The sequence below is a fragment of the Delphinus delphis genome, chromosome 14 (assembly GCF_949987515.2).
Source record: "Delphinus delphis chromosome 14, mDelDel1.2, whole genome shotgun sequence".
Taxonomy (NCBI): Eukaryota; Metazoa; Chordata; class Mammalia; order Artiodactyla; family Delphinidae; genus Delphinus; species Delphinus delphis.
This window is the reverse complement of record NC_082696.1, coordinates 27,976,599-28,004,183: the sequence shown is the minus strand read 5'-3', so window position 1 is coordinate 28,004,183 and position 27,585 is coordinate 27,976,599. Positions and strand designations below refer to the sequence as shown.

Genomic DNA, 27,585 nt, shown 5'->3' with positions numbered 1-27,585 from the left:
AGTAATGGGCTCTCCAGATATGCCCTGAACTATGTTCTTGAATGTTTTCACTGCATATTGTCCGTGTGTGATTTTTATTACAGCAGTCTTCATGTGCTTATCACATCGTATCTGTATGACAGTGCACACTTTATCTTATTTGCCTAGAATCGAACAGATGTGCAGTGCCAGCACCGATGGCAGAAAGTACTAAACCCTGAGCTTATCAAGGGTCCTTGGACCAAAGAAGAAGATCAGAGAGTAAGTTCTTTCTCCGTTGGTGTGTGAATCACAATTATGAATATTCCCCAACATTGTTGACTGTTTCCCAACTTGAAGAAACAGGTAAAGTGTGCAAACAGGAAGCAGAGGACTCCATTCCCATATTTCCCATGAATGAAAGAGGATTTTTAGAAATTTTCTAAAGATCTTGTAACATGAAGAATGATTACCCTGACTCATTACATAACATTAAAACATAGGTTATTTTTGTGTGTTTATCTGAAGGTGATAGAGCTTGTACAGAAATACGGTCCGAAACGTTGGTCTGTTATTGCCAAGCACTTAAAGGGGAGAATTGGAAAACAATGTAGGGAGAGGTGGCATAACCACTTGAATCCAGAAGTTAAGAAAACCTCCTGGACAGAAGAGGAAGACAGAATTATTTACCAGGCACACAAGAGACTGGGGAACAGATGGGCAGAAATCGCAAAGCTACTGCCTGGACGGTAATAATATGTCAAAAAATATATTGATTGGGAAGAATGAGGGAGTGGGTATTGAACATTCTGCTTTAAAATGTATGGTGAGTGAATTACATTTTATCGATGGTAAATGTTTCACAAGATAAACTAGATCCATAGCTTTTACAAACTGGAAGAGATCTTAGAGTTTACCTGGTTGAGGACTTCCAGAATCCACCCAAAAGTGAGCTTGGGCCAACTTTCCTCAGCCTCAGTTGCCCCATTTGCAAAACGGGGTATAACCTACTTCGTAGGGCCAATGCTAGTATCAAGTAAAACAAATGTCAGAGCACTTTGTAAACTACAAAACTCTAAACACATAGAAGCAAACCAAGGGTAGACAGTTTGTCTCTGGTCTGAGTTCACACAGCTGGTTAAGTGACCAGAAGGAATTTGGCTACCATTTTCCTGATACCATGTTCATTTCATTATACCACTTGGCTTAATTTTTTCTTTTGAATAAAGAAAGACTGTATTTCTAGAATTATCATACTGCTTCCAGGTTTTTAAATAATGTCATTGTTAAGCTTTCTTTTTAATGAACAAAGCACGAAAATGACCTCATTATGAGGGATATCTATGGAAGCTCATTTTTGTCCCACTTTCCCCATTTAAACAGTTTATAACGGATGTCATTTAGTTTGGAAGATACTAATTATAAATCTTACATTAAAATATTGTAGGATAGGAAACATTTTAAATATTTTTATTCTTGAGCTTCATAACCCCAAAGTGGAGAAAGGGTCATTTCAAAGAAGGCTGTGGCTCTCATGGTCTATGCAGTGTTCTCTTGTGATGTTCTGAAACATTTCCTCCCTCCTGGTTCAGTATAAGCTTAGAGAATTCAAGAGGTTGATAAAAGGAGGCCTTTTCTCCCATATGGTCTGAAAGGATATGCTGTTGATTCTTCCAGAAATTTAAGGGGCAATTGAACTTCCTCTTTCTTTAGCATACATTCCCCCACCCCCATCGAAATAGTAAAAGGGAGGCTTAAAACGGTTTTTTTGAATTGAGAAACTGTTTTCCTGAGAATTGAAAAACCTTAGTAAAAATGCTTTGCAGTTTGAAAATATATTGGGGAGTTAGCCTCTTTCCCTTCGGGATCCCATTTTGCATTTTCGCCTCTGGTTATGGTTCCATTTGCCTGGTTATGGAACCATTTGAGGTAGTTTTCAAAAGGTGGGCATTTTTTTTACTCAGAATCTCTGGCTAGTGCTATTCTAGATAAAGAGTAGACGCTGAGACGGCAGCAACGTCATTATTGCTCACCAAACTTTACTGAGTGCCTGTTGTGATGTGTAGGCCCTGCTAAGCCACGCTCAAAGGAGTAATTTTCTACAACAGCCAGAACTTTCAGTTGTCTTAGAGTCTTGTATCACAATCAGAATAAACATGAAGGGTGTTTTATTGGAAATATTCTTAACAAGGAAACAAAATGGCTAAAAGATTTCAGCATTTATAGAAAACTATGTAAGTTCCATATTATGTAATTTAGAGAAACCTATCAATTTTTAATTAGGTGATAGTGGAAGCATGATTTTTAGGAGGCAGAGAAGACAGAAACGATTAAAAGGAAAGAAACACTCGTAGTGGACCAAAAGAAAGGGTCTCTGTTAGAAACAGTTTTCTGTCAATTAACTGTAATCTGAATTGAAATTTTTGTTTGTAAAATGTGTATGTGATATATTTCTGTGCAGAACTGATAATGCTATCAAGAACCACTGGAATTCTACCATGCGTCGCAAGGTCGAGCAGGAAGGTTATCTGCAGGAGTCTTCTAAAGCCAGCCAGCCACCAGTGGCCACAAGTTTTCAGAAGAACAGCCATTTGATGGGTTTTGCCCATGCTCTACCTTCAGCTCAACTCCCTCCAACTGGCCAGCCCTCAGTTAACAATGACTATTCCTATTACCACGTTTCTGAAGCACAAAACGTAAGCCATTCCTCAGAATTTCGTTTAATGAGAGGGATGTTATTTTAGCTCCAGGTAATAATGATACCTTTCAGGTGCATACTTCTCAGCTTTCATGAACATGACCATGATCACGATCAATCGAGAGGGGTAGGTGTTGTTAGCCCTGATACGGATCCAGAAATGAGGATGTTAAGTGATTTGTCCAGGGTTACACAGCTCATAGAGATAGTACAGACTAAAACCCAAGTTGTTTGCTTCTAACTTGCTGCTTCGAATCTAATTTGGGAAGTTAGCTTTTGGATGTAAATTTACTTATCAAGGTACTGCTGAAGAAGAATGGGGGTATGGAGGTGCGGTTGTATCTAATACTTTTCTCTGCCCAAATGAAAAGTGAATGTAATATTACATTTAAAGAGGAAATAGTTTGACCCTGAAATTTAACAGATAATTGTAAGTTCAATTCTGGTAGTGATCTAGCTGAAGTACCTTAATTTATTCATTCAGTAAGTGTTTACCTTCTTACTGTGAATCAGGAGCAGTTTTGTGACTGACATCTGACATCTTTTGTCTCCCTTTGAATCGGTGTGATTCTTTCTTCATTTCTTGATATTTATATTTATGGACAAAAATCTTCAAAATGGGTGGGAAAAGAAGAATAAAGAGAAAAAAATCAAGAAACTTGAATCTTAAAATCAGCAATAATAAATGGTGAAACTTATCCAAGAATTCAGAGCTCATAAGCAAATTCTATGCAAAACATATTAGTAGCTTTTACTCTTCTCTGTCTGTTCCATATATTTGACTACAGACCTTCCTGACTGGTCTCAGGTGAATGAACTATCTTAAGAGGTGCTATACTCTTTCCTAAAGCTCATAATAGTTCACAGAAACATATTTTTATTTATAAACAGCTAGTGCCATCCGTTTTTACCATCAAAACTTTCATACACTCGTGAATGTACTTTAGATTATATTTTTCTTTCTGTTTCACTCTAAGGAATACTTCCTATCAGGATCGATGAGCACCTTAAATTTCTTTCGCTCTGTTGCTTTAGCTCTTTAACAATTATTAAAGGCTTGGCTAAAATTTCAAATTGGAGTTGGGTTTTATTTATTTATTTTGCTTTGTGAATTTTATCAGAAAAGTGTTTGTTTGTTTGTTTTCCTTAGTCCTAGAGCAAAACTTCAGGAAGCCAACAAGTCCCCTGAAGCACGTGTAACCATGAATGTCTCGGCCTTTGTTTGTTTTGCCTTTTTTTAAAATTTAATTTTATTTATTTTTTATACAGCAGGCTCTTATTAGTTATCTATTTTATACATATTAGTGTATATATGTTTTGCCTTTTTGATGTAGGTCTCCAGTCACGTCCCATATCCTGTAGCGTTACATGTAAATATAGTCAATGTCCCTCAGCCAGCTGCTGCAGCCATTCAGGTAAGCCCACTTTAAGATCATTTCATGAAGAAACTCATTAGCTACTCAAGGCACAGTTCTGTTTCTTTCATCCCAACGATTATTTGCACCTGATCCACTGAAGTTAAAAGAAAAGGGGGCTGTGGGGAGGTGGGCAGAGCTCTGGCCAGCAAGCTACACTTCAGGTTCTCTGATGTTAGAAGTTGAAACAACCCCTCCGTCAGCATCTCCTCTAGCCTCAGGTTTCACATCCCTCCCTTATGTCTGGGATAACATTCAGAGATTTCTACAGTGGCCAGATTCCGTTGGCGTTTGTTCCACGCCAGGGCTCTTTGGGTTCTGTGTGGTCCCTCGTGAACCTCGGGCCACGATCATTGTATTTACACTTTCTCACCAGATCTTTGTCTTTTTTTCTCCCTTAACTTTTAATTTCAGAGACACTATAACGATGAAGACCCTGAGAAAGAAAAGCGAATAAAGGAGCTAGAGTTGCTTCTAATGTCAACTGAGAATGAACTCAAAGGACAGCAGGCACTTCCAGTAAGATGTCACTGCCTACTTGATCTGGGCGGGGGATAACGCTTGACCCCAGCGCTCTTTACTTTAACAGCGCTTTTACTTTTACTGTATCTTTTCCCTTATCTTCTAAATATCACATTAATCAAGACTCTGTATATCCACTAACAATGTTTAAACACTAGAGGTTGCTTGTAATAAAATGCAGTTGGTATCACGATGTGTGTTGACTAAGTTGGAAGTAGTCCTTTTGTGTTGCCATAGAAACTCAATATCCATTTGTGATTCTCATTCTTGATTTTTCTTTTCTTCAGAAGGACTGTAATCAATTCAAAGACTAGCAGAGAAAAAATGAAAATTTGCAATTTTTTTTTTTTTTTACAAATCTGTGTATCTGTCGGGTACCTATTCATTCGATTTTTTCTATTATTCTTTTAAGCTAGATTTTCATACTTTATAATTTCAAATATGATTTGATGTATGTCCAGTATATACATGTAAAAAAAGATATATATTAAATCTCTCCATAAGCAACATAAATGTCTCTCTTTTGTTTGCACACACAAAAGCTGTGTGGACCATTACTGAATTTTGACATCTTTTCTAGTGTTTGGGCAGCAAACTGGGAAAGCAGCTTGCACTTTGTAACGTGCAAGAGAATAAAAGATGGGATACCCAGTAGGTATTCTGAGGAGTAGATTTCTTTTTGGTTAAATAATAAAATGATTATGTGCATATGATAGTTCGACCACTTTTTAACTTTAGTTAATGTTTTGCAATTTCTCCTGTTGCATGGTCATGCTGAAAGGAGACTTCTGTTAATTTGCTCTTCTGCTTTCCTAACCACGTTGATTTGGCAGCCCTTCACTGCATCAGTGCAATCTGTAGCATTAAAAAAGGAGTAGAAGCCACAAGAATATATGCAAATAAAAGCAACTCTAACTCTTGAATCCTCCAGCCTTTTTGTAGGTTAGAATGAGAATAGCCCACTTCTTAATTTGCAGCAAACCTTTATGATCCTATTGGAAATTATGTTAAAGTAGATTTTTAAGACATTCCATGTGAGAGTTGTACTTGGTAACATAATCCCTCTATTTGCAGTTTTAACAAGATGATGACAGTGAAGGTAATCCTATAGATGACAGGCTAGACCATTATTAAAAAGCAGGGTCTTGCATTGGTAGAAGGAAACATCTTGACAACTGTCTCATAGGCGCAAGTTTTGGATGATGCAACAACTTTTATCTTTCCTCTAACAGCATCTGATACCTTGTGCAACTTCATTGCTAAGTTCCTTCTCCCTTTTTCCTCCCCGCTTTTTCTTTATTCCCCCACCCCCTCCTTAGACACAGAACCACACATGCAGCTACCCTGGGTGGCACAGCACCACCATTGCCGACCACACCAGACCTCATGGAGACAGTGCACCTGTTTCCTGTTTGGAAGACCACCACTCCACTCCATCTCTGCCGGTGGATCCTGGTTCCCTACCTGAAGAAAGCGCCTCTCCAGCCAGGTGCATGATCGTCCACCAAGGCACCATTCTGGACAATGTTAAGAACCTCTTAGAATTTGCAGAAACACTTCAATTTATAGATTCTGTAAGTAGAATTTTTAAGGCAAGCTAATGTTTTTGGAAGGGGGATTAGGAAACTCCTCAAATTGTTGCCATTTTCTATGGCGAATATCATGTTACTAGCATATGTTAACGTAAACGTATGACTTTAGTTTCTGTGTATATATTTTTTCAACATCTGATTTCTTAGGCTACCCAGATATAAAGGTAGCTTTTCACATATTTCCTTCAAAATGCATATTTTTAAAAATAGTAAAGTTAATGACCTATAAGTAGAGCTTGGGTAATAGGAATGATATTTGGATTATTTTAAACTTGTTTTTTTGTACTTTGTTTACTCCTTTGTGTTTCCCTAAAATTGTGCTTTGCTTTTGGATAGCACATTAAGAATTATGTTCACTCGGAGCTTAAAGCCATCTTTCAATATATGTGAATTGGTAATATGTTCATTTGTTGGCGCATGGCTTTCTCCACAAAACATTGATTACCAGTCCCAACGGATTCACTGAGACAAACCATCTCTGGTGAAACAAACTTGAATTCAGTACCACAAAAGCAGACACTCAATTCATTTCCTTTGTTTCCCGGTTGGTTAAAAAGCATTTACTGCATCCCCCATCAGACAGAGGATGAACATTGCCAAAATGTGCTATCAAAAAGTCTTCTTTTTGCTTTGAACTGCATGCAAATGATAGAGTGCCAGGAGGTCCCTGCAGCACCAGGGTAGGGCCAGCCTTGAGGCAGCATGGCAGACGCACCATGCAGTGTACCAGAACAACTGTTCATCCCGAAGCTGTTTCTCAGGAGGTCAAGCAAGTGGGCCAGGTGTTTTCTTTGCGTTCAGCATCTCTTTCTCAGTGCTGTGTTTCAGGTGATGGCACACATCATGCACACACTGTCTCAAAGTTCTGTGCCTCCCACATTGTTTCAGGATCCTTCATCGTGGGGTGATCTCAGCAGTTTTGAATTCTTTGAAGAAGCAGCTTTTTCACCTAGCCAACACCACGCAGGCAAAGCCCTCCAGCTTCAGCAAAGAGAGGGCAATGTGAATAGGCCTGCAGGAGAGCCTAGCAAGAGGGCGAACAAACGCAAGTTGAGTGAGGGTTCACTTGACCTGCCCAAGCCCTTCCCTCCTGCGAGGCCCAGCACAATTCCACGGGTCATCCTTCGAAAAAAGCGGGGCCAAGCCAGCCCCATAGCCACTGGACACTCTAGTTCCTTGATATTTGCTGACGTCAGCAGTTCAACTCCCAAGCGTTCCCTTGTCAAAAGCCTACCTTTCTCCCCCTCGCAGGTAGAGCACAATTTCTGCACAGCTGTTACTAATTTTCAGCAGACACCTGACCCTTAATAATCTAGAAACTAATCCTTTGGAACAAATGACTCATTACTGTTGTCTTCACTGATTTCATTCCGTTGTTGCCTCTGGCTGTTGCTAAGTCATACTGCCTCCCAGAGTGTAGGCCATCTGTAGATGGACTGATGATTTTGTCATAATTCTCTCTCTGACTTTTTGGTGATTCTAAAGAGAGTTAGTTGCCTGGGATGTGCTTTTATTTCCTTCAACACTAGAGTTTAACGTTTCTACTCCTTCCTCTTCTCCCATCCCTTTAAAAACTTTAACAGATTTTCTGCCTCTTTGTTCACTTATTGTTATGTGATTCACTGACCCAGGGGAGGAGGGAACCAAATTATGTTTAGATAACATTTGAGCTGCAACGGGAAAATTTAAAGGTTCCAGTCCATCTTTAAGTGAAAAAGTTTTGGGAGAAAATGAGGAACAAATGCTTAAGAAAAACAACGTATGTTTTAATTTCAATTTCTCAACATTGGCTCTTCTGAGTCGTGCCATAATATTTTATTGGCAGTTTTTGCCAATGAATGTTCTTATTTCATACAGCTTTTTTAAGGCATGGAAATTATAATTTTTATCAAAGACTTGTGTTCCTTAATTATGAAAATAATTGAAGCTAAAGGATAATTTGGCACTTTAAAACATTTTTCCAATTATGCCTGTCGAGTCTGTTATAAGAACAACTTAGGTATGAGCAAATGATATGCCCACTAAAAAAAGATCTTCTTTTTTTGCTTGTATTTTCCAAACCCTGTTCTGAAGTATATTAGTTCTACAAGATTTTAATGATGTTCCAGAAAAACATCTAAATATATAGGTATATAAGTTTGGGAAACACTGAATCAAACAAAATTAAAATGGTTTGTTTAGGGCTTCCCTGGTGGCGCAGTGGTTGAGAGTCCGCCTGCCGATGCAGGGGACACGGGTTCGTGCCCCGGTCCGGGAGGATCCCACATGCCGCGGAGCGGCTGGGCCCGTGAGCCATGGCCGCTGAGCCTGCGCATCCGGAGCCTGTGCTCTGCAACGGGAGAGGCCACAACAGTGAGAGGCCCGCGTACCGCAAAAAAAAAAAAAAAAAAAAATGGTTTGTTTACTGCAGGACCTCTCAAAGTTTTTAATATACGGATGTGCATTGTGAATTTCCAGGAGGAGATTACAATATGTGTGTTTCCCAAATTTGTTTTACCTTGGAACCATTTGAGGAACACCTATTACTTTCTCAGAACATCAGTGTTCTGAGAGATACAGCTTAAATTATTCAAGAATTTTCCACATAATGTCAACTTTATATAATAATGGTTCCTAGATCATTAAAGAGAAAAAACAAAGTATGAAAGAAAAAAATGATTACTTTCCAAAAAAAATCACGTTAACACCTTTAATGTTAATAAGAAATGCATCTCATTCTCTTTAATGACAAGTGTCCTTATTGAGAATGTTTTCTTAGGATTTTGCAAGTTTTTCAGCATTGACTCTAGATTTTATTTCTTGGAAATCATACTCCAGATCCCGGGTGCTGAATTGAAATAAAACACTATGTGCTTGTTAACATCATTGTTATCTCAGATAATGGTCCAGTAAAACACACCTACTTGTTAACAACATGTCATTTTTAAATTGGGCTGAGTAAAGAATCACTGTTTAATTTAAGTATATTTTCTTTCTTCCCATATTTAGTTCTTAAACACTTCCAATAACCATGAAAACTTAGACTTGGAAATGCCTTCTTTAACTTCCACCCCTCTCAATGGTCACAAATTGACTGTTACAACACCATTTCATAGAGACCAGACTGTGAAAACTCAAAAGGAAAATACTATGTAAGTCCTTGTTTCAAGAAAAAAATTATTTATTTTATTTACTTATATTTAATTAATAGAATATAGTCCCCAAATGTCTGATCTATTTATATGTATGTAATTTTACTGATCCACTTTTATATACATAGTCATGTGTATCTCCACATTGAATATGCCTGTCCTGGGCATGTTAGAACTACCTAGAGGTAGAAGGTAGGAGAATAAACTAAATTACCTTTTGTAGTTCATTTCAAAATTTCCTATATATGGGCTTCCCTGGTGGCGCAGTGGTTGGGAGTCTGCCTGCCGATGCAGGGGACACGGGTTCGTGCTCGGGTCCGGGAAGATCCCATATGCCACGGAGAGGCTGGGCCCGTGAGCCATGGCCGCTGAGCCTACGTGTCCGGAGTCTGTGCTCCGCAACGGGAGAGGCCAGAGGCCACAACAGTGAGAGGCCCGCGTACTGCAAAAAAAAAAAAAAAAAAAAAATTTCCTATATATGCAAAGGTAATTTTCAAATAACTTTTCCATTCAGTTTTTCTGTTTGTTCAATAAGTCCTTTTCTTCTTCACCAAAAACAAGCTTTTTCAGCCTTCTTTCCTCTTTGATTATAAACTTAAGAATGAGTATGGTTCTTTACTTAGTTCATATTTTTTTAATCTTATTTTTTCTTTTTGAAATTTATCTATAGATAGGACCTCTTTTGCCATCCCCAGGAAAATTATATGATTAGAAGCCAAGGAGTGATTAAGTAGTCATTTATAGTCAATAAAGCCTTAACCAATTCAAAGAAATGGGAGAGAACATCAATAAGAATTATAAGAAACCTTTTAAAAAAGCAATTTTATTGTTTCCAATATAAAATACACTTTAAAAGGTTAACATATGTTTTCTGTTGTGGGTAGATAAGAGATAATGAATAGATAAAATTGATTTTTAAATGACATCAGATCTTCACAATACTTATGGTCATTATAAAGGCTTAGGGGTACTACATGTGTTTTCAGAATGATTAAAGAAAGATGAGAAATAATTTAATGCTCTTAGTTTTGTGGTATGATATTTTGAAATATGTGATGTACATATTATCTTTTCCCTAGCAATACATATATGATTCATCAGCATACCCTATTCCATATCAATGAGTTTATTGTATTCAGTAGAAAAATATTAAATTTAATAGGTAGAGAAATGTAAGGGACATATGTTCTTTTATATTTAACCAAAACTTGTTTTCCTCTTAAAGTTTCAGAACTCCAGCTATCAAAAGGTCAATCCTAGAAAGCTCTCCGAGAACTCCTACACCATTCAAACATGCACTCGCAGCTCAAGAAATTAAATATGGTCCCCTGAAGATGCTAGTAAGTTCTCACAAAGTTCTTGGGGTTTAGTTGGTTTATTAGCACAGACAGAAATTTTCCTCTGATACAAATGTACCCAATCATCCCTTCAGCCTCAGACACCATCTCATCTAGTAGAAGACCTACAAGATGTGATTAAACAGGAATCTGATGAATCTGGAATTGTTGCTGAGTTTCAAGAAAATGGACCACCTTTACTGAAGAAGATCAAACAAGAGGTAAACACAAGATTCTTTGGAAGGAACAACCCTGCTGTTTTTGTCCCTTGTGGGCAGCTTGATGTGTCTGGGGGAGGGGGGAGGCACTGTGTAACAACACCACTTTTCATAAAAGATTTTCATATAAGATGCAGTTACGAGGTACTGCCAAGCTGTAGGCATGCAATCTTGCATTTGGGAAGCCGAGCCACTTCTATTTCCTTCCTGTTTGAACAGAAAACATGTGAGAGAGTATAAAGGAAAGAGAAGGAAGCAGTTTTGTATTGTACTTTTTAAACTCACTGATATATAGGTGGATGGATGACTGGTTGATACATAGATATTTAATTTTTGGACATCATGGAAAATTGAAACAAATTAATAGTATCTATTTTTTTGGTAAGTCTTTTTGATTTTATTCATTCTAATGAGTGTGGCATTGTACCTCATTGTAGTTTTTTTTAATAGCTCTTTATTGGAGTATAATTGCTTCACAATAATATTGCTTCACAATACTGCATTAGCTTCTGTTGTACACAAAAGTGAATCAGCCATATGCATACGTATGTCCCCACATCCCCTCCCTCTTGAGCCTCCCTTCCACACTCCCTATCCCACCCCTCTAGGTCATCGCAAAGCACCGAGCTGATCTCCCTGTGCTATGCTGTTGCTTCCCACTAGCTAAATGTTTTACATTGGTGTCAAGAAGCATTTCCAACAGGTTCGATACAGTGCCACTTGAATTTATTTTCATATAAGGATAAGTGGTTGAGAGATTGGGCAGAGATTTACTTTTTCTTCAGCCTTACTGAGACATAATTGACAAATAAAATTATAAAGTATTTAAAGTGTACAATGTGATGTTTTGATACACGTGTACCTTATGAAAGGATTCTCCCCCATTGAGTTAATTAACACATCCATCTCCTCACATGTTTACCTTTTTTTCCAGTGAGAACATTTAAGTTCTACTCTTTTAGCAAATTTCAGTTATACAATACAGTGTTAGCAACTATAGTCACCGTATTATACATTAGATCCCCAGACCTTATTCATCTTACAGAAGTTTACTCTTGAGTTGAACAGTTTCATGGGAAGTTCTAGCTCTAGAAACAACAAAGCACTTCCTGTTTGCTTTTAGGTGGAATCTCCAACTGATAAAACAGGAAACTTCTTCTGCTCAGACCACTGGGAAGGGGAGAGTCTGAACACTCAGCTGTTCACACAGGCATCGCCTGTGGCAGATGTGCCCGTAAGTTATGACATGTTATGAGATGTGGGCAGCTCACAGAATTCTGTGTGTGGCGTGTGGGACCACTGTGGTTTCGGCATTTAGTGCATCATACTTCTAAATATTCTCTCACATGCTTATTTTCTTATGATTATTAATGTTGAATATAAAGTGAGATTTTCTACATGTGTTGGAAATAGACTGTGTTCAATTGCAGACTTGTTTATTTTCTTATGATCTGAGTCCTTGCCACTTAAAAAATCTGCTGCATGTATACACACATTTCCATGAAAACAGAATATTAAGTTTTACATTTTCTTTTAGTTTACTTATTTGTCTTCTAAACATAGTATAGGGTTTCCCCTGCTATCTGAAAGTAGAGCATTCCTATGATACCTTTAGTAGGCCAAAATGACGTAAAGCAAAGAAGCAGTTTACCTTCGGACATATCTTGCTAACAGGTGCAAAAATTAAATAAAATTAAAAAAAAAAGAAACAAATGTAACAAATAGAAGCAGACTCACAGATACAGAGAACAAACTAGTGGCTGCCAGAGGGGAGAGGGGTGGGGAGAGGGACGAAATAGGTGAACCGGATTAAGAGGTACGGACTCCCAGTTATAAAGTAGATGTCACAGGGATGTAATATATAGCACAGATAAGATAGTATTTTTTAATAACTGTGTATGATGTGTGATCTATAAAAATATCAACTCACCATGGTGTACACCTGAAACTAATATAATATTTTAAATCAACTATACTTCAATAAAAAGTGAATAAAAATAAGGAAATTGAGATAAAGCACAGGTGCTCACACAATTCAAAACTATGGGGTTGATGCTGAGATGCTGAGTGTAGTGCCTGGGGAAGGAGCTTGGCGGTGCCACTCTAACTGCCCAGGGTGTGTGCTGCCTCTGTAACAGTTGTGGCTGCAAAAGAAAAGCAAAAATTCTCTTCAGGTTTCTTTTGGTTAGCAGTTAGCGAAAATATTAGGTGCTAATGTAGGACTTTCATAAAAGCAAAGTGGTGTGAAGCGAACTTTTGAATAGCAGGGGATGCCTGTATTTCCTCCTTGCTAAGTTGTCTCCTGTTTGGTTTTATGTAGTATCTAGCATAGTGCTAATCACAGTGTCTATAGTAAATTCCCTTTATTGTACCCGATATTGCATTGCTTTGCTTACCACCATTTTTTTAATAGACTATTTTTTCAGAGCAGTCTTAGGTTAACAGCAAAGTTGAGCAAAAGGTACAGAGATTTCCCATATATCCCCTGGCCTCACATATGCACAGCCTCCCGATCATCAACACACCCCACCAGAGGGGTATATTTGTTACAACTAGTGAGCCTACATTGATACAGCATCACCCTAAGCCCAGAGTTTATGTTAGGGTTCACTCTTGGTGTTATTCGTTCCATGGATTTGGACAAATTTGTACTGACATTTATCCACCATTATAGTATCGTGCAGAGTAGTTTCAGTGCCCTAAAAGTCCTCTGCTACTATTCATCCCTCCAACTTCTGGCAACCACTGATCTTTTTACTGTCTCTAGTTTTGCCTCTTCTGGAATATTATATAGTTGGAATCATACAGTGTGTAGCTTTTTCCAGCTAGCTTCTTTCACTTAGTAACATGCTCTTAAATTTCTTCTGTGTCTTTTCGTGGCTTGGTAGTTTTGTTTTCTTTTGTTTTGCCCTTGGTTAACCATCGATTTTAAAGTTTGTAACTTGTGAATGATTGCCCTTTCCTCTTATGAAGAATCAAAGCTAACAGCAATTGCTAATATTTATTCAGTGTGTTCTAAGTGGTGAGTAACAGTCTAAGAGCTTTAGATACGTTAACCCATCTAATCCTCACAAGGTTGGTGACATTATCATTTCCATTACACCAGGGGGGAAACTGAGGCACAGGGAGGCTTAGTCACTTACTCAAGATTGTATAGCTTATAAGTGGCGGTTCTGGGTTAGAACTTTAGTCTAGTTCTAAATTCCATACTTTTCACCATTATATTATACTGCCATTAATCTGTAAGTCAAAAATATTTCTTTACCAATATATGAAATAAACAGTTCTCTCACCAGAGTTTAATAAATTTTTTAAAGCACAAATTTATTAATCCATTTAGCAGATGTATTTTGAGTGCCTGCCTCATGCCTAGAACTGTGTGGGACCCTGAAGCTTTTTGCTTTAGTGATGTTTGCCACAGTGGGATTAGTGTTAGTACATAGTTGAGTTCTCAGTTTAGCTCATTGGGAAGAGAATTTCTGGCAAATACCTGCATTTTTTTCCTGCCAATGTGTGTCAACTCATAGTAATCTACTCTCTAAAGTGTTAGAATTGTGTCGGCTCTCCTATTATCCAACCTCATTTAAATTTCAAATTATTCTCTTTCCCTTTAGAATATTCTTACAAGTTCCGTTTTAATGACACCAGTATCAGAAGATGAAGACAATGTTCTCAAAGCATTTACAGTACCTAAAAACAGGTCCCTGGCGAGTCCCTTGCAGGTAATTATTATTCCAACATTGGTATCTTAAAAGTCATTCACTAAAAAAAATTTTTTTTTAAAAAAAAGAAAAACATTTTAGACATAGAGGAGTGATGCTTTTAAACAACTCCCAATGTCTAAAAAACTCCTAAAATTCCTTGTTGCCACTCATATGAGACTCACTGGAAATTTCTTATTAGAGCAGGCTCCCAAAGCCTGATGAAGTGAAACATTTCTTACTGTGACTGAGACTAAGATTGTTAATTACACATGTGTCAATACCTCCTTCTTCTACTTTTAAAGGTTTTATAAAAAATTGGTATAGTTTAATTTTAGTTTCAAAATTTTTTATGTTTTCTGCTCCCTCACTAAGCCATCAAAGCTCAGACCCTGTTTAGATTTTCAATGAAGTTTGAAATTAGATAGCTAGAAAAGAATTACAACATATTTGACTATCAGAATGACAAACTCAACTGTCAGTGTTATGTGGCTAATCTGTAGTTGAACATCTGCTCACGGGTTTTAATATCAAAAGAGATTTCCCTTTTTTGAAGGAGGTGTATGTTGATGAAATACAACAAATTCCAAATTAATCCCCAGCCAAATGTAAATAAGAATGCAAATTTGTTCCCTTAAATTATTTAAAGCATTTCCCAACATTCAATAGCCCAGTACCCAGCCACCTGCTGAGCCCTCCTCCCCTCCATCCTCCTGTGCTACACTGAGGGAAAAGCCATAGCCCCTGCAGCATGCAGAGAACCTGGATTAGGAAGTGGAAAGTCACAGTTGTCCTGTGAGGGAAAGGCACTGTTTTAGGCAGTGTGATTTGAAAGAGTGTCCTGTTCCTGGAAGGGCTTTCCCATCACTGCAGTAGGCCTTCTCTCTCCAAATTGTGAGACTCTTAAGACTACCTCCTTTAAAGCATTTGTGATATTTAGCATTATTTTTAAGAAATACAAATACAGCTGGAAGGGCTGTAGGCACACTTTGTGTCTTAATTCCATCAGATTGCTCTCCTTGTGGCTTCTATCTGATCCAACTGCTTTGATGAAAGGTGACTGTTGACTGGAGTGTGGACTAGGGAAAGTCTGTCCTTGTGGGGAATCTGGAGTCCTTCCTGAGTCAATCAGGCTTGGGTAGCCATGTGAAGAAGACTCAGAATATGGCAAAGAACTGGAAAATGAGGAAAAGAACAGAAGGGGGACATATGGGGGACAAAGAAAGTGGATTAGAAGGATTATAACCAGAGCATAGAATTTGACTAGTGCTATTAGTGCATTAATTAAACTAGGTTGAGTTTTATGTATATTTTGTAACATAGGCTAGGATCTGACCGATATTTATAATAGTATAAAAAAAGTGCATTCTAAGTGGCAAAGTGCAACATATATATATATTTAGGGACAGTTATCATTATGTAGGTTGAAAACCCCTGGTTCTTTCCCTAAAACTAAATCCTAAAGCTTTTGGCCTAACCAAATAGTGTTTAGCAAAACCTAAATCTAAACCTTTATGCAGATATAAATAAAATATATCCAGCCAAACATGGTACAGATATAAAATATATATATTACATAAAATTTGGTAAGAGTGTCAGATTTCTAAAAAATAGGTTGTCTAATTTTAACCTTGAAGATTTTAATGATACTAATTAAAAAAATAATCAGTATGGAACTTTATCATCAGCATATTTATATTTTATTTGATGGAAATATTACTTATCTTTGAAACTCAGTATTAAGTAGTAGCTCTATTTTTTTTTAATTTATTTATTTTTGGCTGCACTGGGTCTTCGTTGCTGCGCGCGGGCTTTCTCTAGCTGCAGCGAGCGGGGGCTACTCTTCGTTGCGGTGTGTGGGCTTCTCATTGTGGTGGCTTCTCTTGTTGTGGAGCATGGGCTCTAGGCCCGCGGGCTTCAGTAGTTGTGGCACGCGGGCTCAATCGTTGTGGCTCGTGGGCTCTAGAGCACAGGCTCAGTAGTTGTGGCGCAAGGACCTAGTTGCTCCGCAGCATGTGGGATCTTCCCAGACCAGGGCTTGAACCCGTGTCCCCTGCATTGGCAGGCAGATTCTTAACTACTGCACCACCAGGGAAGTCTAGTAGCTCTGTTTTTATTAGTCAGTATTTTCTAGTATATCGGTGAGCCATCTGTGGCACTCTACAGATTCTGATATTGTATATTGAGATTAAGCCACCTACGTACATCACATGATGAAGGTAACATTTGTCGGCTCCACTAAACTAAATAATTGAGAGCTATAAGTTGATTTTGGAGTCAATGCTTCTATCTACATTATATGGTTTTAGGGATTTACACCACTCAAATATATTTTAATAACCTGCTATAATAGATAACTAATTCATTTTAAGAATGAATGAGTGAATGGCACGCACCATGTATCTCCTTCATTTTGTGTCATGGAAACATAGCTTCTCGTACCATAGAAATATATGATTTCTAAAAAGTTTCAAACTTTTGTGATATATATCAGAAAATGCGTCAGATGATTCTAAATATTTAAGCATATATTGCCTATATTTCATATAACCCTGACTCAACAATATTTATGTAGGTAATTTTAAGCAATTTGGTAATTTTTTATTAAAACCATTACGCTTTATCATATATTTCCATTGATAATTCAATTTGACCTAATTAGGCAGATTTCTCATGAACAGTATTGTTGAACATGTTGTGCATTTGTTAAATGATCTGGCTATTCAACTTGAGTACTTTATATAACCTAGAAATTTTGTCATTTGTACTTATAATAAATCAAATGTTAAATGGGATTTTAAGCAAACAATCTAGACATTTTTGTTAGAGTGCATTTAATTAAAACAACTAAATATGACTCCTAAAATATTTTAAATTTCCAATACTTCTAAAATGTCATTTGTCTAGTACAGTTGATCGTCTATCCATCTAGTTGACTAAATAAATTTACTTAGGTACAAGAAAAGTTTATTGAAGACTACACTAATTGTGCAATTCTGTGTTCTGTCATTTCAGTGGTAATGATCCTTGGCTTAATTATAGCTGTAACACTTTAGACACAGTAGTTATTGTTTTGAGGCCCCAAATATTGGGGCTTTATAGTTCAGCTTCTAATACACATATAAATGCATGTGCTTATACATGAATACGTGTAATAGTTACATGTCTTTCCTCTCTTCTTGGAGCCAGCCATTTCCCTAAGGTGCTGTGATCCTTTTAGTGGGAAATGGTATGTAGAGACCAAACTCAGGGTGCTAAGTATGCCCATTTTTTATGCGGGTTGTCATTGAGAAGCAAAGAATTTTAATAACTCAGAGCTTTCCAATACCCCTAGTCCATAAGCTATAATGTTTAGAGGCTATTATAAACCATTATGCACAATGTTATATTTGGTTTTGAAATTATTTATGCTTGATCTTTTTTTAAAAGGAATTTGCAGCAGCTGCATAATAGTATAATAGTTGGATTTCTTCTTTTTTTTAGTTGCCTAAACTTTAATTGTAAAAACAAACAGGGACTCTTATAATAAAAATGTCCTGAGACATTTTTGATATTTGTGTCTTTCATGTAGCTCAGAATATGTGAGATTTTCGGACCATTGTGCTGTTTTCCTCATGCTGTATGGTAGTAGAGAATGGAGTCTAGAAGCTTATACACAAATGAGGAAATAGACATTCAGCCTAGAAAGCTTGCAGTTTGGAGCAGGAAAGGCAGATTCACTGTGGAACACTACTGGATTCTGCTGTTCGAAAGTTACCCTGAAAGAGCCCAAGGCAGACACACACACATACACACAGCTCCCTCAGCAAGGAGAAAAGAACTGCCTGTTTTTCTCAATGTGCTTTCAATTTGCTTTACATTTTAAAATAAATACATTATGCCAATAAACATTTCCTAAGGTAGACATTTTCATTGGTAGATCTGAAACTGTACTTAAGTTATAAGCCTCTGAACTTCTGTATTTTTCTCTTAAATTATAATTTCCTTTTATTCCTGTTTAAAACCCAAATGTAAAAGATGTGTTCATATGCTTTTTACTCACTCACTTTCCTCTTTTTTGTAACCACAGAATGACAGCCTTAAATTTTAATTTCCTGACTTGCCTTGTCCTAGCCTTACTTTTTAAAAACAGTGAGTTTAATTTAAGTAAATTTCTCAAGCCATTAACACTTAAACACATTTGCACAGCATCAAAGAATCTTACGATATTACTGCAAGCAGTTGAAGCTCACTGCTTCAGTTCCACGTGCTTTGGATTGCTTTTTGCATGATTGGCATTGCTAAGGAGTGTAATAAGCTAGCATGCAGGCAACAGGCACCTGGGTTCTAGTCTAGACATCAGCAGTTTCTAACTGCATGTTTTTAATTCATTAACTTCTTCAGATGAAAATGCTCTCATTTTAAATTGGGGACTATAGTTATTTCCTCCACTTATCATACAAGGTTTCTATGAAGATCAAATGGATATAATATTACTTTCAAAATGGCAGCACAGGGCTTCCCTGGTGGTGCAGTGGTAGAGAGTCCGCCTGCCGATGCAGGGGACACAGGTTCGTGCCCCGGTCTGGGAAGATCCCAAGTGCCGCGGAGCGGCTGGGCCCGTGAGCCATGGCCGCTGAGCCTGTGTGTCCGGAGCCTGTGCTCCACAACGGGAGAGGCCCGCGTACCGCAAAAAAAAAAAAAAAAAAAAAAAAGGCGGCACACTTGCCAATGTACATTGGTGGTACCTATTTTCAGACAAAGGGTATGCACTGTCCCTGTCCTTAGAAACATAGACAAGGAGGCCTCACTTTGCACTCTGGTGTATTATTTCCTCTCACATGTTCTTTCTCATTCCTTGCTCCACTCTGGCAGAACTGTGTCAGTGGGTCACCAAAAGCGATTGCTGATTCAACTGATTCCTGAAATAAAGGTAGTCAGATCTCTTTGGTGTTATGGAGATGAGACAACTGATTTACTGGTCTTCTCTATTTTTCTGCTGCTTGTGTTGGCATGTCAACTGACACAGAAACAGTCCGTCTCCATGTGACATAGATCTTTCCAGGCATTTCTTAGTGTTAGTGTGCTGTTGTTGACCTACTCCCCTGGATACCTCTGTATCCATTTGGTTCTCCCTTGGGTCACTTTTTTCCACTTGCCCTGGCAAGATTTCACATAGCTGTCAATAATATTTCAGTGACCTGCTTTCAATATATCTTATATAATAAGCAAGTTTACCGTGTACAGTTTTTGGGGTGAACTGAGAAAGGCTAAATGAGTGGGGAAGGCAAGTTGAGCTCAAATTCAGAGTGCTCTACCCCAGAGAGTACACGACCTGGATTTTTTTTTTGTTTGGTTGGGTTTGGTAAACACTGTGATATTGAATCTTCCTTGGGCCAACAAAGATAGAATTGCTTTAGAGCAATTTGGCACTTATCTTAATCTCAATAGTTGAAAACCAATATGTGACTAAGGAAAGAGCTATTCTTTCAAAAAATTGTGACATCTGAGGCTATGTGACTACAACTGTTGGGAAGTCTATCAACATGTAAGATGAAAAGAACCCTAGAGACATTGGCGACAAACTCCAAATTTGGTAAAAGTCCATCCCTATTAGCGATTGTTAACTTAGACGTGGGTGGGATGTGAAGGCGCTGGTGGATGGAACACCCTCCATCACCATCTGGACCTTTGACCCACGCTAACTTTTAGGTCTCTCTTCTATGAAAAGTTAGCAACTCTGAAGTTGGGAGCATTTAATTGTTTTGTGCAGACATAGGGAAGCATTTATGCGTGGGACAAGTTTGATAACCATTAACCTTACCTTAGCCACACTTCATCTCAGGTTTATTCTTGACTCTCAAGATACAGCTAAAGATTTCAACATTATCTCTTAGATAACTAATACATTTTAAAAGATGCCCCACTGGGAAGGAATTCTGACTTTTAGAATTTTAGTCCAGAGTAATTCTTTTCTTCAGATAGGTTAAATGGAATTATCAAATAATTCTTAGTCTTTTGGACACCATTTATATCTGCCTATTATTTTAAAAAATGAAACAGAAAAACATAACACCATCTTATAAGTTGTTTTGGTTTTGCAAAATCATTTTTTCATGACTTAACGCAAGTTTCTTATGAGGTCTGTGAACTGTAAAGCACATACCCTGCCAAGGCTATTGACGGCAGCAGCTACTGTGTGAAGCTGCTCTATGAATAGAACGACAATGGCAGTTCTTGTTCAGCATGATGAAAAAACCATTCATATTCTAAGTGAAAATGTGGAGATAATTTAATTCTGACAGAAAACCACCTGTGGACATGGTCTTGTCTCATGTTTTGTCTTCTGTTTTATATAAAGGATCTGTGTATTTATTTAAAGTGCTTCAGCAGGATATCCCAGTTAGACCTCTGACAGTCCTTTTTCAGTTCACTTCTGCCCAGGGGCAATTAAAGGTAAATTATGGGATAAGTAAGATAACTCGCGGGCAAGAGGAGGAAGATGTGCAGTAGGATTATTAATGTTGTAATGAATTAGGGTAGAGTGACATGTCTGCAACAGCACCATGGGTTAGTCATTTAACAAGAATTCATGTGCCGAAATCTGTAATTCTTTTTTTTTTTTTTTCCTTTTTTTGCGGTACGCGGGCCTCTCATTGTTGTGGCCTCTCCCGTTGCGGAGCACAGGCTCCGGACGCCCAGGCTCAGCAGCCATGGCTCACGGGCCCAGCCGCTCCGCGGCATGTGGGATCTTCCCAGACCGGGGCACGAACCCGTGTCCCCTGCATCGGCAGGCGGACTCTCAACCACTGCGCCACCAGGGAAGCCCAAAATCTGTAATTCTTACTAATTCTTTAGTGTAAATGAAACTAACATTTAAGGAGAGGGAATGAAGAGGGTGCCCAAGGATCTATATGACAGTATTAAAAAACATCCTCTAGCACGAAGACATTTAATCCTCCTTTGTCAGAACTATTCCATCAGCTTGAAAAGTTGGCCCAGGGCCCCAGGGCTTCAAGGTAAGGAGGGAGAAAGAAATAGCAGGAGGAGGCAGCTGCCCTTTTGGCTGGTGGACCTCAGCATTTCGCTTCTTACCCGAGTATTCGAACTTCTGCTCTTCCTTTACCTTCACAAAGTAGGTATGTGTCTGCTCTGACCAGTATTTTCATTCATGGTTGTAAGAAGTGCTTGCTTTGTACTCTCACGGTGCGGAAAAGGAGCTGCCCACTCACGTTCGCCTTTTTGTTCTGCGCTCAGTGGTTCTTGCACACAGTGGCTACTGTGTCTTGGTGTCTGTCTACACTGGGAGGTTCAGGTGTTCCAAGTCGTCTTGCCCTCCCTCAACTCTGAGCTTCAGGGCTTAGGTGCCCCTCAAATGCTCTGCTTTCTGAAGTTTGGATAGGTCAGTCAATTTGATTTATTTCTTCATAAATTTCATTTTGACTTGGGGGAAGCTGACTGTTTGAAAAGTGTTTTCAAAGTACTAACTAAAAATATATGGTACCTTCTTTATATTGATCTTGTTTTAAATATCTGGTCCTGGAGGAAGAGCCAAACATGAATAAGTGATGAGCCATCTGGGAGATCCAACAAGAACACAGTTAAAGTCCAAGTTGAAAATATACTAAGCCGATAACTGTGTTAGATTCTCTTGAACAGACATTGGGAATCCCGAATTAAGTACTATGTTGTCAAGGATCAGAACTTGACTTTTACCAAGAGGCATTGTAAAAGCAAGCATGAGATTCTATTAATATAGGATTTTAGGATACTTAATTTACTTTAATATAGAAAATTAATCCTATGTTAATTGAAGCACAGCTAAATAGAAAAATTCTTAACCAGAGAAAAACAGAAACAATCCTTTCTTCCTTGCTCCTCACTTTTATCTCCGTTTTCACCTACATCCTCCCTTCCCCTTCATTTGTTTGTATGTATTCTTTTGAAATATGTATTTTTGGGTTTTGTGTGTATCTTTGTTATGTTTTGCTTACATATAAGATATTAGCATATTAAGATATTTTATTCTGCATCTTTTTGTTTGTTTGTTTTTGCGGTGCACATGCCTCTCACTGTTGTGGCCTCTCCTGTTGCGGAGCACAGGCTCTGGACATGCAGGCTCAGCGGCCATGGCTCATGGGCCCAGCCGCTCCGCGGCATGTGGGATCTTCCTGGACCGGGGCACGCACCCATGTCCCCTGCATCGGCAGGCGTACCCTCAACCACTGCGCCACCAGGGAAGCCCTCTGCATCTTCTTTAGTCACTTGCTTTTAAGATCCATGTACTTTGTTCTGTGTACATCACTGATTCTAAGCCCTGCATAGTACTCATCATGGACAGCCATCATCTTTAACTATTGACTCTCAAATGGTAGTTAGTATATGTCATATTGTTATTGTATGTCACATTGTCATATGTTAGGATGTCACATTGTTATTATATGTCACATTGTCATATATGTTCTATGTGTGTCACTACAAATACAAGCTCAAAATTACAATGATAACATTAAATTTTATTTTGTTAATTGGATTCCTTGTGCCAATTAGGTGTTTCAGTACTGCACTGAAAAATGTTAGCAACAACACGTAAGCAGTCAACTAAACTAAAATATGAGACTTGGATGGGCAGATAACACACCAAAGAAATATGTATATGTAACCCACTTCCTTCAAACTAGACAAACATCATTTATTCAGAACTGTATCAAAGAATGCTTAACCTACTCTGGTGATTTTACTTAGTAAAACATTAAATGTGACTCAATGGCAGAAGTCAGCCCAGAACGCCTTGTCATCTTTGTCCTGTCATTTTTGTGATTCACAGTTCCGGGAAAATATTATGATAATCAATCTTGCTTATGTAGTATTTCAAGTTATGTATTGAGCCTCTGAGCCTTGAGAGTAAATATGTGTAAACTTGGATGGTGGCTTTACATTGGCAGTGAGATGGCACGACAGACTGGGCAGAAACTGGGTAATCTACTTTGTGTCCTGTGAAAGTTTACAAGTTAGAAACATGGCACTGTAAACCTTATGTCACTGAAAATTTATTCCAGACCCTAGGTAAGGAAGCCCCTTCACCATACAAATACCACGTTCATTTGGAATTGTCTTACCTATTTGCTAAAAGTCTGATGACTTTGACACCTCATCTAAGCACTTCTTCCTGCATTCCAAGGCCCTGCTGACCAGACCCTACAATTTTCCACTGATAAGAACTCTAATGGAAGCAGCGAGTTAGAGCCCGGATTCACATTTCTACTTCATCACTTCTTAGCTGGGTGACTTTAAGGGTGTTGCCTCAGCTCTCTCTTCCTTTAAAATTGCCTGCTCTGTAAAAAATGTGTAATGAGCCATATTTATGCCACTGGTGTTTTGTATGAGAATTAAATGAGATGATACATGTAAAATACTTAGAAGCGTGAGTGGTGCGTAGTAAGCACTTGTTAAATGTTGTCATTAAATCCACTGTGTCCCTTCCTCTCTGTCTCCCAGTCCCTCCCACAAGCAGTGTACAAACTGCAGCTTCCTGACTCTTTCATGTTATTTTCCCACCCGGGTTACCCTCTTTACCACTTGTCTATCTAAACCCTGCCTATTCATGCCCTTTGCCTAGAGCATGGCCCTGGCTGCTCGTTGGTGTCCCCTCTCCTCCTCCTCTGGCCGTGGGACCACAAACCTTTCATCTGCCTGTTGTCACTCCACCGGTTTCACATGTGTTCATTTTTTCTCTTAAAGGACAGCAGAGGCCTTTCTTTTCTTATTCTTCTTTTGTACATGAAAAGCATCCCTCTTAGATATCAATACTAGGAATAGTTGTGCTTTTTAAAACCACTGATTTCGTTTTGAGCTTACAGACAGCAAATCTTATATCTGCTTGTGTTTCTGTTTCCTTCTTTGCATTGACTGCTAGAGAGCTCAGAGCCATGTTTGGAGTTTACATCTTGCCGGTGCATTATAGTTCATGGCAAGTGTTTTGAATACAAATCTCACCTCTTCTTCGTATTATTTATTTTTTCCACATTTCTCTGTGACCCTGCCTTGTCCACTTTTTAAACTCTCTTTGCTTATATTTACTTTGTAAGCATCTTAAATCCTTTTGGGAACTAAGTAGGGCACAAATAGTACATATTTTGGTTTGAAGCAACATGGAGGGAAGGCAGGAGCCAGGGCTCGCAGGAGACAGACACACGTTCAAAACCATTACTCTAGTTACCCACAGAGTGGCCTTGGGCAAGTTATCCTTACTTTCTGAGTCTCCATTTCCTGCCCAGTTTAAGAGAGAATGAACCTCCCACCCAGGGTAGTTGTGCTGTGTAAATGAGATCATGTGTGTGAAGGATCCAGATGCTGCCCATGAGATATTAGTTCCATCCTGTAACTTCCAATGTATCTTTAAAAAGTAAGCTATCCAAGTAAACCGATATTTCTTAATTAGTTGGTATTTAATTGATAAATATCCATTTTAATGATAAATTTAAATTTTCATAACTCAACTTAATCAATTTCATTGTTTAAAAAGATACACTATGTTTAGTAGGTGTTGATCAACTCCAGCACCTACAGGAGCTTCTTTGCTGGGTGGCTCAAGCACTCACCAGTTTGCTTAATAAGCAAATGCCCACAGCTCACCTGAGGTATCTGGGGGATCACACTCATTCCTGTCTCCAACTCTGTAAACTCTCCTAACAGACAAAAGGCACGCAAGTGTGAAGATACAGCTGTATCTTATCATACTGCTTGGAGTGGGTTTTCTCTCTTCGCGATAAACAATTTCTGATAATTAATATCACTTAAGAATGCTGGATTCCTGGTTGTCAGAGGGAAGATTTTATCTGACAAAGGCTCCCTGGTGTCTACTACTTGCTGTCTGGAGGTCACCCTTTTTTTCTGCTGGCCCTGCTGGGACTGGGAATCCATTTGTGGGCTAAAGTGTGTGCTTCCCGGTCTGACCTTGCCATTGCCTTCTCTCTCCCCATTAGCCTTGTAGCGGTGCCTGGGAAACTGCATCCTGTGGGAAGACAGACGATCAGATGACGGCTTCCGGTCAGGCTCGTAAATACGTGAACGCCTTCTCAACCCGGACTCTGGTCATGTGAGACGTTTGCAGACAAGCATTATGGTTTTCAGAACACTTCAAGTTGATTTGGGATATAGCATTCCTCTACATGAAACTTTTCATGAATGGGAGAAGAGCCTATTTTTGTTGTGGTACAACAGTTGAGAACAGCACCAAGTGCATTTAGGTGGATGAAATCGTATCAGATTTCACCCAACTAAACGAATTTTTTTAAAAAAATTAATAAATAACAGTCTTACCTAAATTATTAGGTCATGAATTGTAGTCAGTTAGTATCTTACTGCAGATTTTTAAAATAAAAAAAAACATAAAGTGATTTATCTGTATTTTAAGAGGACCAGTATTTTTTCTGTGATAGGGTTTTTGAAATTTTACACAAAAAGGTACTCCAATATTTCACTTTTCTCAATCACTAAACACAATGCATTACTATAAATGTTGGCTTAACACCATGGAATAAGTAATCAATATTGTAAATGCTCATTTATGGTTAATAACATTGGAGGTACATTTACTGTACTAAACCATTTTATGAGGGTTTTTTTGTTAGCTTGCTTTAAAAATTATTACTGTATGAAATAGTTTTATAAAAAATTATATTTTTATTCAGTAATTTAATTTTGTACATGCCAAATGAAAAAAAATGTGTTTTGCTGCTATGGTCTTAGCCTGTAGACATGCTGCTAGTATCAGAGGGGCAGTAGAGCTTGGGACGGAGAGAAAAGAAACTTGGTGTTAGGTAATTGACTATGCACTAGTATTTCAAACTTTTTTATTTTTTATATATATATATACTTTTTTTCCTTTTGTAATACATTGGAAAACTTGTTTGGGAGATTTTGCATTTGTGGTTGTTTTTTGTCTTTTGTTATTGTTGGTTTATAAGAGCATGCACTGCACTTCTTTCTTGGGAGATCTGTGTTGTTGAAGTCCTATGTTTTGTTTTGAGTTCAGCCTGACTGTTCTTTAATTCAGGGGTTATGTGTTTAATCAGCATTCCCCGTGGTCTCTAAGTGTATAGTCTCAGAACTGCCACACAGAACCTGTGTTTGCAGCTGGGGTCGATAGCCAGTTGCTGCCTTAAGAACATTCGGTGCAAGATGGCCAGCACTGAACTTTTGATATGACAGTGTACTTACTGCCTTGTAGTGAAATAAAGCTGTGCCCTTATTTTACTTACTTTTGATTTCTGTCTTACTTTCGACTGTGGACAATAGTTACAATTTTAAGAAAATGGAGTGAAAGCAGAGCACTTTCCTCTGTTAATAATTTGCACACCATCTGAACTTCACTTGAAGGAGCCAAGAATTATAACTTTGGAGAAAGAAGGACAAGCAAACCAAGTTCAGTAGTTCCCCAAATAATCACGTGCAGAATGACAGCTGGGAAGAATCATCCAGAATCTATCATTCAGGGTTCCAGCAGCGTTTGAATTAGAATAATGCAAGGAGAGGTCGTTTACAAGGATACTGCTACCACGGATATGGGCAGGGGGTAGCAGGACCACAAAGGGTAGTGCGTGCTCATGGATGCAGGCCTGAAGGACACTGTCATGTGGAAGGGGAGAGTCATGGAAAGCAGGAGCTCTTGAGAGGAGCGGCGACCTTTGGAATTCTCACAGAAAGAGAGCCAAGGGTAACCCCTAACTTTATATTCCCTGTCCCTCCCATATGTGCCAAGGGTCCTCATTGGCAGAACCAACCGGAAGCTAGAAGGTCCAGGAGTACCTGGATGCAAGGCAGCTGACCAGCCTCCTGGGGCAGAGCCAGAGGACATTTTTCCACTGGGGTAAGGACAGGGCGACCCAGCCGAGGCATCCACTCTGTCCAGCTTCCACTGGCTTCCATCTCTCAGCTCAGTGTTCTCACTGTGCTACAATATCCCTTTCACATAGTTTCCTTGCAATTTCCTTTAGTCACTCCTTTCCAACTCAGATTTTGAATTCTCATAC

The 27,585-nt window shown here is 38.5% G+C and overlaps 1 protein-coding gene across 1 annotated transcript in view; it reads left to right on the top strand.

Moving 5' to 3' along the window:
- MYB (MYB proto-oncogene, transcription factor) overlaps positions 1-26,893 on the top strand; it is a 34,998-nt gene extending 8,105 nt beyond the window's left edge. The window contains exons 4-15 of the mRNA XM_060030518.2: positions 148-240; positions 487-707; positions 2,420-2,654; positions 3,991-4,071; positions 4,486-4,590; positions 5,913-6,167; positions 9,174-9,316; positions 10,542-10,656; positions 10,749-10,874; positions 11,995-12,105; positions 14,486-14,593; positions 25,537-26,893. Coding sequence (XP_059886501.1) covers positions 148-240; positions 487-707; positions 2,420-2,654; positions 3,991-4,071; positions 4,486-4,590; positions 5,913-6,167; positions 9,174-9,316; positions 10,542-10,656; positions 10,749-10,874; positions 11,995-12,105; positions 14,486-14,593; positions 25,537-25,653 — 1,710 coding nt within the window. The 3' untranslated portion in view covers positions 25,654-26,893. The remainder of the gene's footprint in view (positions 1-147; positions 241-486; positions 708-2,419; positions 2,655-3,990; positions 4,072-4,485; positions 4,591-5,912; positions 6,168-9,173; positions 9,317-10,541; positions 10,657-10,748; positions 10,875-11,994; positions 12,106-14,485; positions 14,594-25,536) is intronic.
- The last annotated feature ends 692 nt before the right edge of the window (positions 26,894-27,585 follow it).